We start from the raw sequence: 15765 nt of genomic DNA, 5'->3' as shown, positions 1-15765 counted from the left end.
GATTTGATGAAAGAAAATAAAAACGACGAAAAACACAGCAAAAATTACAGCTGATATAGCTTAGCGAAGCATGGCTTTACGCTATCACTAACTAGATCAAAATCTTTTAATTTTTTTCTTGGGGAAGTTGCTTGCTAATATCCTTACATATTTCTAAGCCTCTTTTCCACGGGCATACAAAAGTTGGCATTAATTACATCGATCTTCTAATTGGACTCCGTGTTTAGACCTATCTATCCCTTTCTACAAAGAGATTGTCAAAATCTTATCAGCGTAATCGTCTATGATGGCATGGGCAAAATCGGTGATAGCAATGTTATTACACCGTAGAGGGCGCTGCACTCCTCAAAGCTTTGAAATAAGCTTGATAAGTTTTGTGGCGGAAGTATGTTTGAGGAAATTCCCGTGTCGTACAGTTACCGCGACCGCAAGTTGTTACTTCGCTGGAATCATGAACGGAGACCTTAAGTTTGGTATCTGGTTTTCTCTCTCACTGTTACATTTCACCGTTCAACAGCCGACCGTCGACAAAACCACTCAGTGCCTCGACAGTAGTTCAAGGTGCGTCGATGATGAGCGACAATGTTCCTACATTTTCGTTTTACCGAAGCCGGACGGAGATACCTGCCCAAGTTTACAAAACACCGTCAGGGATATGTCGCACCTGCAGACCGAAAACGAGGGCTTGAAAGCAGAGACAAACGACTTACAAGACCAGGTATCGGAGCTGCAACGTGAAAACAGTGATATACGGAAGGAACTGGAAGAAATTAGAGGCCAGGCTGGAAATGGTCAAAATGTCGACAACATCGTTGTGTACAGTAGAGGTAGTCATAGACCATGGATGATTAATCGTGTACACCATTTTTGCTGTTCATTTGTCTGTTTCCACTCACCTATTTTCATACCCCTTTTAAATGTTTACCAGTTACAGTGCTGCTGTCATGCGACGGTAAAGAGCATGCCAAAAAACAGTTAGGTCCGACAACTTTCTTTTCAATTTTACAAGGAAGATTTCTCAACCATTCGATATGTTAGCGCCGACAATGTTTTTGTAAAACCCAACTTGGTAACTTTATATGCTTCAGACAATAGGCTATAGAGTTATGCAAAGCAAGCCATTTCTGCAAGAATAAGTGCATGACTCTGGAAACTGAGTATTTTCTATTGTGTTGTTCAACATTCTCTAACAGAAGCTCTGGCACACAAAAAAATAATTTATATATTAAAGTGGCACTCACACTTGGTAACATTTTTAAAGCACATTTTTTAATGCCAACGGTCGATATTTGACGAGGCGACTGCGCGCGGATCGCGAGATATCGATAAAAACATGTCTTCAAAAAAAGTAAAAGTTTGAATTCCGGTGGCCCACCTAAATTCAGCTTCCGAACATCGAACGTTCGGCACTGGGGCCATTGTCAACTAAGCTATGGAGTACGAGTCTACGCTGACGCTGCTGTACGCCACAGTACCACTGGCGTCGGTGATCGGTCATGGCCTGTGGGAGAAAGCTGAGTCTTACTGACTTGGCGTGTAAACGAAAACAATTTTTGCTGATTCCACCAGAATTAGCAAAGGCGACTAGCACAGTTACGTGCGGTTGATACATAGCGGCCGCCGCATGATATGCATAGACTGCAATCTATGGCGCGTAATGCATGCCAAAATTAACATCCGTTTTCTTACACCACTGACCGAATTTTTCCACTAGTCATCCACATTCGGCTTGCCGATTTCTGAACCCACTCACTGAATTATTCAAGTGGTTAGCGATTTCTGAACCCACTTACTGCATCCTTCACGTGGTCAGCGTTTTCTGAACCCACTCACTTACATTCAAGTGGTTAGCGATTTCTGAACCCACTCGCTGAATTCTTCATGTGGTCAGCGATTTCTGAACCCACTCACTGAACCTTCAACAAGACTCCTACGTCACACAGCGTCATGCCTACGTCAAATGTCGTCACAAAAATTGTGGTGTCAATTTTTACTAGAATGCTAAGGGGTCGAAATTAGCTTTGACCTCTGAGTTTTACGTCGACAACAAGTGCGTTTACGCCAACTAACACGCTCCGTCAGTGGATTATTTCTATTTTATTTTTTCTTCCTGGCCTTAGAGCCCCATTATTTTTTAACTTTTAACCTTTTTTGTTCGAAATTACATGTTATTCCCTTTCATCCATCTTGAAATGTTGTTCAGTGAAGAAATAAGCCAAATTTGTGCTTCTGTAGTGACATAAACGCTAAATATTGTCCGATCGAGTTGGATTGCCGCGCGCGTTTGTTGACAACGCACATGTATACGTCTTGCAGCATGCCTCGCACGAGTGATAGCTCGCATAGAAGTACAGCTCTCGTCATCGTACGATTTCAGAAAAACGACAATATGGTAATTGAATATCGTAATTTAACTAAGTTAAAACAAGAAACGGTCCTAGGAAACGATAAAAGGAAATGTTCTTAACGTATTTTAAGACCTTAGAATAGTTCAATGTCGTATAATAAGAGGCTCTCATCAGCCACCCGGATCAGCCAACAGTCCCAAAAATTCCTGGGGCCATGCCACGCCCTGCCCGGGCAAACGTCCACGGTCGCTGGCTGAATGACCTGCGAATGATTTTATTTTGTTCTCTGTTCAAAAACGTACTGTTACTGTGTTTCAGAGGATGCAGAACTTTGGGAAGGAGGCTGACATTCTATTCTGGTACAATGTGTGCGTTATATACGGGTTATTCAAACTGAAGTTGGCAGAGCCCGATGCGCACCCTGCACAAGGTCACACAGGAACTCCCGGTACCGATGTAAAATCAAGACGACACTATATGCACTTGGCTCACTTCTGTAGGCAAATAACTATCAAAATTGAGTAACTTGAAGTAATAAAATTCAGCTGATTGCCGCATTAGCGGCAAGGTGATTGCGAAATCGAAGCAACATATTTTGGCAATGACGGTTTTGATGCTGAAATTTCACAAAACTGTCACTTCTATATCAAAAGATTGTGTAATCACTTTGATTTGAAAGTAATATAAAACACTATGTCAGTTAAGCTTGGTTGCGTTTCGCTGTCTTTTATCTCTGTAAATGGTTGTCGATCTATAAATGTATTATTCTTAGTTTACTCGTTAGAAGGCATGCCGTTCATAAGGATCATGAGAATATTGTTTTTCTGTTTTTCTTTACTCAAGTTACAATTTCTTTGGATGTGTTAGCCGATTTGAAAGTGATAGAAAGTGTTAAAATGTACATGAAAATTAAAATTAAGCGTTCGTGACACATAACATGGGCTTTCTCGAGTTGAAGCCCCCAGTCTTACTGCTTTTGTGTTGCTGAACCGGGCTTATACTCGGACGAGTACAGCATCCCTCAACTAAAATATTCATGGACTACCAGCCATTGTCACTGGACTACCAACTTCAGAAAATGGTAGCCCAAGTAGACTACCAGCGTAAAAAGTTAATTTCGAGCCCTGTATGTGTCATGAATTCTTTAAAAAATAAGTAAACAACAGAATCAAACCAAGAGGTTAGTTTGCTGTTGGGCCGGGTGTGCACGGGGACGACTTTGCAGTGAGGCCGGCCGGGATCTCCCTTGTGTTCGAACTTCTACCATGCCTGGAGCGCCATTAATGTTGTGCTCGCATCTAGCCGGTAATTGTACTACGGTAGTCCTTATGAGGATTAGATACCCGTTACGTTTGATATTATTTGGAAATACTTTTAAATTTACTAAGTAAGACTTTTATACTGTATTCAAGATATAATTTGTTCCTTTCTGAGCATTTTCAATTACGGCAACGATATGCGAAGTTGATGGGCTGTACATGTATTGCCTATCCTGTACATACAGCGTAGCCCGGCCGTACACCAAACTTCGTTTGAGTAGACGGAGCAGAAGCAGTCCCGTCATTTATTTTCAACGAAATTTTCATAATAGCCTACTGCATAATGGAAGAAACGACTAGTTCAATGATTACGTTGGTGAAATATTGAATTTTTATTGATATATGTTTTTCTCTCTCAATTCATTCAGCAAACTTGATCTCCGTACCGTCGGTCACAACGTGCAATGCCTAGCATGAAGCTTACAATCGACTGCCTCCATCGTTAGTTTAGCTGTTCAAGACGTTTGTTTGCACGGCTCATTATAGTCGGAACAATCTGTAAACACTTACATATTTATATCTTTCCAGTATTTCGCCGAACTTTTGCGCGTCTTTGGCTGAGTCTCCAGTTTCGATTGACCAGACCTTTTCGAAGAGCATAGGTTTCTATGGACGCCACAGTAAAACAAAACTTGCGTCACAGTCCCTCTATCCATAGAGCGACTGTGCTTGCGTAGATTGACGGTGGTGTCATTACGTTTCGTCTTGTGTGTCAAGAAAGCCTGACTTCTGGTCCGTAATGGTTCACGTTTTGTGAGGCGGGCTGGGAGTGCGAACCATGCGATTCAGTACCTATTAGGCTACTAACTCAGTAAAGATTCATTTCCGGGTCACATCTTACAAGCTTTGATAAAGACCCCCTAGCGTAATGGTCAGCCACCTTAAGAATCCGTGAGTGAATTTGACGGGTCTCTTTTTGAGTGACCGGATTATGATAGAAAAAAATATCAAGTCTGCTGGGGTGCCTAGCGGAATATAGGCAAGTAGTTAAAGGATTCGGTGAGTTGGTTCAGAAATCGCTGACCACTTGAAGGATTCGGTCAGTGGGTTCAGAAATCGCTAACTAGTTAAAGGATTCAGCGAGTGGGTTCAGAAATCGCTAACCACTTGAATGTAAGTGAGTTGATTCAGAAATCGCTAACCAGTTGAAGGATTCAGCGAGTGGGTTCAGAAATCGCTGACCACATGAAGAATTCAGTGAGTGGGTTCAGAAATCGCTGACCACATGAAGAATTCAGCGAGTGGGTTCAGAAATCGCTAACCGCTTGAATGTAAGTGAGTGGGTTCAGAAAACGCTGACCACGTGAAGGATGCAGATAAAGTGGGTTCAGAAATCGCTAACCACTTGAATAATTCAGTGAGTGGGTTCAGAAATCGGCAAGCCGAATGTGGATGACTAGTGGAAAAATTCGGTCAGTGGTGTAAGAAAACGGATGTTAATTTTGGCATGCATTACGCGCCATACGCATTCCACGCGCGCATACCACGTGCGCGGCGTACTGTGTGGCAGACGACAAAATGTAGTCATCGGAGGCGGCTAATATTTGACATGTAAAGACTGATGTTTATGTGGTATTGGTTAAAAATATAATACAACCGATTTAGAATAATGAAAACGACAAAAACTAAGGAGAAGGTTTTTAAAAACTTACCTGAGGTAAAGGCATAATGCTGTATATAAAGTCTTTGCAGTGGGAAGTAAATTAATTGCGTCGTTCGAACTTATTGTAGACTCCCTAGAATATCGTCAATCAGCACAACAACAAACCTTCGGGGGATTTCGAGTCAAAATTAGAACGATCGTAAAACTTCGGGATGTGAAAAATACGCTCGGGAAATGACATGTTTTTATGATATCTCGCGATCCGCGCGCAGTCGCCAAGTCATATCGACCGTTGGCATTAAAAAAATGTGTTTTAAAAATGTTACAAAGTGGGATTTACATATTAAGCAGGCAATAGACATGCGCAAGCAAATATTCAGAGTTTGAGGGAGATACAGACTGTCAGACAGAGGGGAGGAGAGACGAAGCTTCATACATACATACATACATACATACATACATACATACATACATACATACATACATACATACATACATAAGTTGAGCGGGGATATAAAACCAAGATCAAGAGAGTGTCGACCCTTTTCTCTAAATTGTGTATGACGTATCGTTGCATGGTTGACATTTAAACGCGACTACAAGCATTGGCAATTATAAAGCACACTACTCATGAAACTTGTATGTACGTATTACGTATATGTAACTCGGCTCGATGGTTACCGACATTAGATAATGTGAAACTACAATCTCTCTGTTGATAGAGAGACTGTGGCGAAACGTAAATGATTTGTGTGTTTTTCACACCCACAGACGGTTGTCTGTCTTCACCTTGTCGCTATGGTGGTACCTGTGTGGAAGTAGGGAACGGCTATCGTTGTCTCTGTCGCAATGGACGGAAGGGAAATGACTGTACAACACGTAAGTCATGAGTCATATTACGGTCCTCACCATCGAATATTTTCCCAATCCCGCACTGCTCCCTCTCCCGATATTCAGTGTGCCTGCCAGTCGCGTCCGCATGTCACGTGAAACTGTCATGATTCGCTCGACGAGCTGCATAGCTAATTATACTCTGGTGCAGATATTCCGTCATTTTCATTATTTCGAATTCAGAATTCATCGCTGAAAATGCGTGAGCACAGTCCACAACACATTTCAATTCACTCATTTATAGCTCAACTGAACATAAATACACCGAACACAGAACTCACCATGATTGATCAACAATTTTCGATTTCATGTATCGGTCGTACACTCGTGCCTTTGGCGCTAATTGGTCTATATGGCCGTTTGGGCCGGACAATCAATCTTTGATTTTCAGTACAACAGCATCGGTGAAGGCTAACCACTCTAAATTACAATCGAAACATTTTATTTTGAATTTAGCACCTGGCAAGGTCGCTTGCTGGAGAGGATCTATGTGTCTGCAATGTAGTGGTAACGTAATTGCCTTCATGAATGGATACACCGTCTGCTGCCCTCATTGTCGGTATTGGAATCAAGCTGGGAACTTTTTTCTTGGTGGCCATCGGCCCTGCTTTTGTGATGAAGAAGGTTTGTTGGAAAGTTGTTGAAGATGTTTTAGAAATATTTCTAATACGAGCCGAATCTGTACTTGGCGACACCCATTCAGTGGAGTAGTCGACGTCCGAATTTATAGGGAGAGAGAGAGAGAGAGAGAGAGAGAGAGAGAGAGAGAGAGAGAGAGAGAGAGAAGAGAGAGAGAGAGAGAGCGCAAAAAGGGCGTTCGCATCAAGGAGTCAAACGTCTATGAATAAAACGGTTAGTAATTCTCTGAACAGAAGCGAACTAGTCCCTTCTAGACTTCCATCGATGCACCAACAAGTCCTGTGGAATCGCTGTAGCTCTTTAAAACTGCAATGTTTATGTTAGACACTGCCTTCAACACCTTGAATCCTAAACAAGGGGGATGCTTAAGATAAATGCACATTGTTTCTTTCAGATACTGACGAGTGCCTGTCTTCCCCGTGTCAAAATGGCGGAACATGCCGAGACTTGATATCCAGTTACAAGTGCAATTGCCCTTTTGGATTCAATGGCACCAATTGTGAAACAAGTGCGTGCTCTCGGTTAATCGTTATGTCACATATTATATATATATTAATTATCTGATGTGGACGTAAAAGTATATCAGGGAGTATTCATGATTGCGACAGATGGTTTGGAGAAAACCGAATTGAGTCTGTCAAAGACAAGATATTATGTACAGCTATTCGCGTGTTCAGAAAAAAAAGAACACGGAGCTTATCGACCTCATTTGGCTGTGCTCAAATGATGATGAAATTGCATGTATGTAAATTTCAAGTTCAGCTTTCTGATTTCGGCAAAAATGCCATCTGCCTCGTGCGAAAGCGCTTGTCCAATACAATTTGCCTTCGATTCGTATGTTCCTTATATAGCCTCATTCAGTTTAGTGAACGAAGTCAGCTGATGGGAATCTTTTTCGAAGCGTGACTTTCTTCTAACTGTACAAAATCTGAAATGTTACTTTCCCTACACTTCGGATCACGAATGTGGATAATAAACCAATTTAAAAAACGGACTTTGACTGAAATATAGATGTTTTATTGTACTTGGGCCTCAGCCCAAGTACATTTGTTTTCATTCCGTGGGAAAAAACTCTGTAAGGTATAACCATTTCTGGCTGACACCAGGGAGGGCAAAATGTCTGGGCTTCATCTTTCTTGGCATAATAAATGGCGTAATGATGTTAACTGAATGGAAGTGCTGCTCTCAGCCAGTCTTGAATAAGTGAGATGTGAATATTAATGCTTCTCTATCTGAGTTTTTGCCACAAAATCTTCTGAATATAATCAAAATGTGGATCGAAATGCAACAATTAATGCACCCTCCGTTTCCTAGGCGATGGCACGACCCTTGCTACACCCACTGGACGAGCCAAAGTGGGAGGGGTAATTTCAGTTTGGTTGAACAGGAGGGCTCGAGACCAGAATTTAACATTTAAACTTGAAACATGTTTAATCGCTGACAAGATGTGGACTAGTCTTAATCAAAGTGAAAGAGTGAAGAGGAAAGGTTTTATATCCCGGACACAATGAAAAACATTACGACAGGAAACTGTACCCCCAGTTGAGAATAGTAATGCCCACAGCGATGGAGAACACTTATCCTTGAGCTGAGAAAACCAGACCATCATTTCGAAATAGAGCTGCAGATTCGAGAAGCTCGTTCAAAATAGCTAGGTACACCCCATAAAGGGGTGGTTTCGAGTTTTGAGGGCAAATTTCGCCTCCTTCATATAGAAATCGTACGTTTGTTTTTCCAGGAGAACACACCATTTGACACAAAATTTGCATGTAAAGGGGTCGCCAGTAAGCAGGTGGTCAAATCTGGCATACGAAACAATATGAAATGTTGGGTAAAGCCAGTCCAAAATAAACTGATTTGAACTTTTGTGTTTTGTAATTTATACCACTGCAGTAACATTACCTTTTTTTGACAACATCACACAATGTAATACGTTTTGAAACTGAATACTCCGACGTATTCTGTGTCTCCTTTGCTAAAAAATACGGTATGCCGATTACCATGTAAGGAGATGATGACGTCAAGACAGATTTGCAGTGCGTTTGGTCCTGGATGGTGCACGAAGTTTAGTCAAGGTGGCTTGTGTATTTATTTCCTAAATGGGAGAGATTAGGGTCGATCTAAACGAAGGCCGAAGAATGTTATGATACTCTAAGCGAGCTGAACTCTAACGCAAATGGTTGGATAATTTGGAAGATGTCTAGAATGATCTCGTCTCATTAAGATTATTTGGCGGTCAGTATTGAATTTCAACTGCGTCACAAGTTTGCGAAATGAGTATTCCGTCGAACGGTCAACGAACGATATTTTAGAAATCTGGAGACATGGCACATCGCATTTTTATTTTAGTATTTTATATTTTACAAAAGATTTAAGAAGCAATGATTTTGTCGAAAATTCTGAAAAAAATATATGAAAATTTGATCGCGAACACATTTTCACGTTGGGGTGAACTAGCCCTGCGTACGATGCTGTGTGTTCCGCTACAGCTAATCGCCCGCTCACCACAGCCCTGCAAAGACCCGTACGTAGGGTCGGTGACTTCAAATCCATTTTGGGACTTGACGTAAAAAGCCAAATTACTGCCGAAATTCAGCGTTCTTGGGTCCAAGTCGTATCCCACCCACCTCAGCTACTCGATCGCTTCCAAAAATGACAGTCTTTTATTCACTTCTCGTAAATAATCGTCGATGTCGGCAACTCTCTCGCTAGCCCGCTGCGTACGATGCTGTGTGTTAGCTGTAGCACACAGCATCGTACGCAGGGCTAGGGGTCAACATGGGTCGCAGCCATGTTGCCTCAAAACTTATTTCTGTCTGCACTCAAAACTCAAAAATGTCGGATATGAACCTGAAAAATCGATGCAATTTTGTCAAACTTCGGCGAAATTCATTTAGGTAAGGTAAATTTACTGAAATTTGATCGACAAATAATCCTGAGCTTGAACGTGACAGCTCGCCTTCTCCGGGAAGTCAAGCATCCAGCTAGCTGCACATACACAGTTGCCCATATGGCCAGGTTTATGACATTGTTTTCAAGCGACGGCGGCAGACCGTACGGGGCTCTGGCTATGAACCTACCGCCAGTGTAGCTGTAATAACTGTTGCGTTGTTTTTAGTGCCCACGGACGAAGTCCTGGGGGAGTTATAGGTTTGGTCATGTCAGTCCGTCGGCCGTCCGTCCGTCCGTTCACGCAGATATCTCAGACATGCCCTGGTCAATTTCTTTCAAACTTTGCACAAGAATAGTACCCAACCCCATACAGATGCACGTCGATTTGTTTCACAATGCGATCGAATTTGGCCGTGTTAGAGGACTTTTTAGTTTACACCTCCATAGACTCCCATGTATAAGGCCAAGAAAAATAAAAATTTAGTTTCTCATCGTATTCATATTGCCTAAAGGATGCAGTGACACAGTTTTTTGTCCCCACGGATAAAGTCCAGGGGGCTTATAGATTGGGTCATATCCGTCCGTGAGTCCATCAGTGAGTCCATCGGTTCACACAGATATCTCAGACATTTTGACAAAATATCATGTGACCTTGGTGACCTTTGACCTCAAATATACATTATTGTCCATAACTCAGTAACCACAAGTGCTAAACCTTTCATATTTGGTATGATGGGACACCTTTTGACGCCACATATTGTACCCCATTAATTATGCGCATATCTTATTTTGAGCGAGCCAATAGAGCTAGAGGTCTGATTTTTGGTATATAGGGATAACTTAGCAATATAATTTGTTTGACAAAACGTCACGTGACCTCAATGACCTTTGACCTCAAATATACATATTTGTCCACAACTCAGTAACCACAAGTGCTACACCCTTCATATTTGGTATGATAGGACACCTTATGACACCATATATTGTACCTCATTAATTATGCGCATATCTTATTTTGAGCGAGCCAATAGAGCTAGAGGTCTGATTTTTGGTATATAGGAATAACTTAGCAATGCAATTATTATGACAAAATGTGACGTGACCTCAATGACCTTTGACCTCAAATATATATATATTTGTCCACAACTCAGTAACCACAAGTGCTACACCCTTCATATTTGGTATGATAAGACATCTTATGACACCACATATTGTACCTCATCAATTATGCGCATATCTAATTTTGAGCGAGCCAATAGAGCTAGAGGTCTGATTTTTGGTATATAGGAATAACTTAGCAATACAATTATTATGACAAAATGTCACGTGACCTCAATGACCTTTGACCTCAAATATATATATTTGTCCACAACTCAGTAACCACAAGTGCTACACCCTTCATATTTGGTATGATGGGACACCTTATGACACCACATATTGTACCTCATTAATTATGCGCATATCTAATTCTGAGCAAGCCAATAGAGCTGGATGTCCGATTTTGGTAAATAGGGATAACTATAGGGTAGAAATCTAAATATGCCCATCTAAATATTAGACATCTACCATTGAGAACAAAAGAAATTTGCTGTAATTTGAATATTTAAGGAGTTTAAGCAATTTCACTATAAATAAAGAACCCCTGCCTCAAACTCCACAAAAGTTGCTAGACATATTTTGCCGTTGTCATGCCATTGCTTCGTTTAATAACCAGTTAATCAAATGCCTAATTGACAGGAGGAAATTCAAGACCATATTTGAATAGTAGTATATATTGTCCTCAAAATTACTCTATCACGGCCCAAGTACTCATTGCCTTCAGCAATACTGCCTTGTTTATCATTGAGTTTACTGTTTTTTTGCTCTGAATATTATGCAAATTTGCTGTAATATAACCAATTACCCGTATCTCGTTGGAAATTGTTAAGGAATGCGTTTCTTCCCGTAGACATTCAAAACCCCGGTCACACGCCAGAAGAATCGCTCTGTAACAGAACGGACAGTATGACGGACACCTGTGAAAATGGCGTTTGTGCCGCTGAGGAAAGTATAGGCCAAGAATGTGTCAATGGCGTCTGCTTGTGTCCTCATCCGGACTACTCTACCTGCACGTGTCTACGTAAGCATATGGATTTTATCAGTCTGGTTTCATGTACCAATGCGTGCGTATACGCACTGTATAAACGCACGTACAAATCAGTCAATACCACTTTCCCGCCTTTAATTTTCTACATTATGTATAATAATACTACAGGCCTCTCATTCATTTATTAGATATAATAATCGCACATTTAATATTTAGGCCTACAGTTTTTTGATGCACGAAAGTGTGAAGTTTTTGCCAATATATGTGTAATTCCTTGTAATTCCTGCAGAAAGTTACAAAGAAGTGTAAAGCCCACTATAAACATCCAGTTAGCTTACACCATACACTTGACACCAGCTGAAGCACAAAGAGGCGAAAGGTCGAAAAGTTGCCCTTCCAGAAAGGGAGTCAGAAATTCCCTCTGGCTTACAGTTCACATCCAAGTGCCATCAAGTTGAAGTCTAGAATGATTTATGGTGTAAAATTCTAGCATTACAACTACACAATGATAATTTTCTATCAAAATTTAATTGTATATCTGAAAAGATCTTATTTCGACATTTAAATTGCGGTGCTAAAACGAAATTACTCGCAATGTCACTATGTTTTTCGTCCCCACGGACAAAGTCCGGGGGGACTTGTAGGTTTGGTAGTGTCCTTTTGTGTGTGCGTGTGTCCGTTCATGTGTCTGTTCACGCAAATTTCTCGGGGAGGCCTGGAGCGAGTTTTTTTAAACTTGGTATTAGGATTACTCCTAAGCAAGTCGATTTGTTCTATGATACAATCAAATATGACTATCATTTCCGTCAATGATTTCCAAATTCATTACCCAAGTGGGCACTATGTCATTCACAATGACTTATTATCTGGAAGTTCTTTCTTGACTCGCCATCGTGCGACAAAGACCTCATCATCACATATGACTGATAATGTTCACTTTTTCACTCCAGCAAACGTAACCACGTGTACCATTGAACTGTCCCAGAGCAAAGCAGACAATGTAGCTTTACCCCGATATCAAAACCAGCCGGTGGAAGACATTTACAGCTGCTATGCCAAGAATGACTTTTATAACCTCATCGTCATCGCCGTTGGTACATGCGGAAGCTGCCCATCTGTAACAGTCACAATTGACGGGATCGGCCCCGGAGACGGCAAGGACATTATTCTCGTTTTCTGCAGTGTTGAAGCCATCATTTGGAATGTAACTTTCTCGGTCACTGGGATGGTTGTTGAGAAAGCTATTCTGGTAAGACAGTTCTATTTCAATAATGATCATATTTAGGTGGGGGATATAAAGCACAACGAATTAGATTTGCAGCTCGGCACCCATATACACTCACACGTGCAAATACTCTTTCACACACTGATACATAAACACTATAATAAGTTCGCTAATATAAAACAGTGCAGTACATCCTGACCAATCAAAAGGCAGCAGACTACACCTGAGCATATAAGAAAAGCAAGAATATCTCCCTGTAATTCTGTCACTTTCTCGAAACTGTGACAAAGCACTTACTTTAAACACCTTTTAGAACATATCAAAATATAATGTCACTCTTCTTGACCTTAAGATGGAATTTAGTTCTGCATTTTAAAGCTCATCACAAAATTGCAGATTGGGTTGATTTCAAAGATATTCTTTAAATGCAAGTTTGACCTGCTTGAACTTTTCATTGTAAACTAACTGCCGTAATAGAAAACCAACTATGAGCTGATTAAGAGAATGATGATATTTCGGTATTCATAGTCGACTACTTGCTAATTCTCTCGAAGATTGTATAAAAATACCGTCAAGGACAGTGTGCTCACATTTGGTTTGAATTGGTTCATTCAAGAAATATTTAAACCAGAAAAACAAGAATGACAAAAGTAAATAAGGTCTGAAACTTTAGGTACTGGAGGTCAACTTTAGGAATGTTTCAACACAGTCCCTCTTAGCTTGAGTAGGTCTGCCGATATGCATCAGTTCATGAACAATGGCAGGAAATGACTCAGTCAGGCGTGCAGGTTGTTTAAGTTACTACCACCGCTCCCACACATAGAAGGTACACTGCATATAAATAAGGTCATGCCAGATAGAACCTCTCACTTCGATGTGTAGGCTGTTTCAGTTAATACCACCACTCCTACACATTTGCCGGATTCCTTTTTTCTTACCTCATTTGCATATTTTTGACAATGACGTGTTCATTTGAACCAATCACATCTCAACCCCTGGGTCTACCTGTACACCAAATATAAGATGGTAGGTGCGGCAATTTAGGAGTTTTTGAGTCCCACGGACGTACATCCGCACATACTAACAGACATACATACATACATGCATACATACAAACAGACGCCACTGACTCACCATATAAGCTCTTTTTGCAGTTGGTATTTATACATATACCAAATATGAGCTAAAAACAAAGGTGAAGTATACTTGCATGCCATGTCTTTAAGGCAGCTGGTAACACCAACATTTCATATTTCTTGTCCACTGCATTTAATATAAAAGCACTTACAGTTATAGAGGGATATAACAATACCTTTTATTTTGAAATCGTTGTAATCCTTGTTGACTTTCAGGTATCGGGAGACATGGCAAACAGCAATATCAAGTACTGGAATGGTGGAATAGTCTCACTGGAGGGGCTGAATCACAAAGTGTATGGCTTCGGTAATGACAGGGGCGGTTACAACACTGTGGGCCTGCTGAAGTATCTGCACCAACGCTTTGGACCAATCATGTCGTTCATCTCAACACGCTCGGCAGATGAATGGGTCCTCAATTTGGATAGGATCTGAGCGGTATTGCCATGGTAACGAAGAAGTCGGGCGAATATGATGAAATTGCTAGTCCAAGAGATGATCCTCAATAGAGTGACCTCTCCAACTCAAAATAGAGGGCAGTATTGCTTACAGAAACACCACTAATTGAAAAGTAGATTCGCTGGTATACTGTTATAAATCAATCTATATCTTAAACGGATTGCAGTTGTAACATTTTGAATTTTCATCATTTACTTTTTCAGAGAAAAGATATGAAACACACGTTGCCCTACCTGCGAATTTTACAGTAATTTTCACAATTGCACATCAAATTTGAAAGCTGACAGACCAGAGCTATTACATCCATTTCACCGAAAAATAAGAAAATCAGATCAGCCTCCCAAACCTTTTGAATATACAAATTTCGTCTTCAGTTTAACAATCTCAATGTGGTCATCCTGAGTGACTTGTCGTCCACAGATGCAAGATTTCTAAGCAGCTGTTTCAGAGAAGAAATGCAAAGCTAAGGAGCATGGTATACCCGGAACGACAGACGTAGACTAACAATCAACCTACGTATACAGCTGCATGTCCCTGACAACAGAGCTGAAAATATCAAATATTACAGCTACTTTTCATCAGCAATTGTTTTTGTATCATGCGAAAGTGAATCAATTATTTGAAAACGATAATTATTGTTCACCTCTGGTGACCTATATTTACTCAGCATTCATGGTAACAAAATTATTGGGTATAATTCATTAAAATTTTGCTGGCTGCCGGCTAAAATCTGGAGAACAATATATTTCTGTCTTATTCAAATATGCAGAACAAAATTTGAATATTGACTATATATAGGGTACACATAGATGCATGATAGTTATGGTGCATCCTCAATATAGTAGGATTTGGCACTCAGTAGTCAAAAATATGTAGAGCTAAACAACCTCAATACAGTAACTTGTGTATCACGGGTTTGTTTTTATCATCTGTGACCCAGAGGGCCTTCAGTATGCTAACACCTCAAAATCCACACATATTCTCTCCATTTTACATGTGTTGCGTTGTGTACTGATTAGCTATCTACCGATGTACAGAAATCGCACGCTTTAAATCTGCACAAAATATATAATCTGAGCTTTCGCCAAGCACTCGCTCACACTCCACTGATGCAACACAGAGATATTAATGATCGGATATGTATCTTATGAGCGACTTCAAAATTTG

The 15765-nt window shown here is 40.7% G+C and overlaps 1 protein-coding gene across 1 annotated transcript; it reads left to right on the top strand.

Annotated features, from left to right (window-relative positions):
• The first annotated feature begins 366 nt into the window (after nt 1-366).
• LOC139142508 (uncharacterized) lies at nt 367-15341 on the top strand. The gene is made up of 7 exons (XM_070712462.1): nt 367-827; nt 6042-6149; nt 6618-6785; nt 7195-7308; nt 11641-11811; nt 12729-13027; nt 14356-15341. The coding sequence occupies exons 1-7, from the start codon at nt 452-454 to the stop codon at nt 14572-14574; spliced, it is 1455 nt and encodes a 484-aa protein (XP_070568563.1). The 5' UTR covers nt 367-451; the 3' UTR covers nt 14575-15341.
• Nucleotides 15342-15765: the final 424 nt, after the last annotated feature.

The sequence above is a fragment of the Ptychodera flava genome, chromosome 10 (assembly GCF_041260155.1).
Source record: "Ptychodera flava strain L36383 chromosome 10, AS_Pfla_20210202, whole genome shotgun sequence".
Lineage (NCBI taxonomy): Eukaryota > Metazoa > Hemichordata > Enteropneusta > Ptychoderidae > Ptychodera > Ptychodera flava.
Note: the sequence above shows the minus strand (reverse complement) of the source record. Positions and strands in the feature narration are given on the sequence as shown.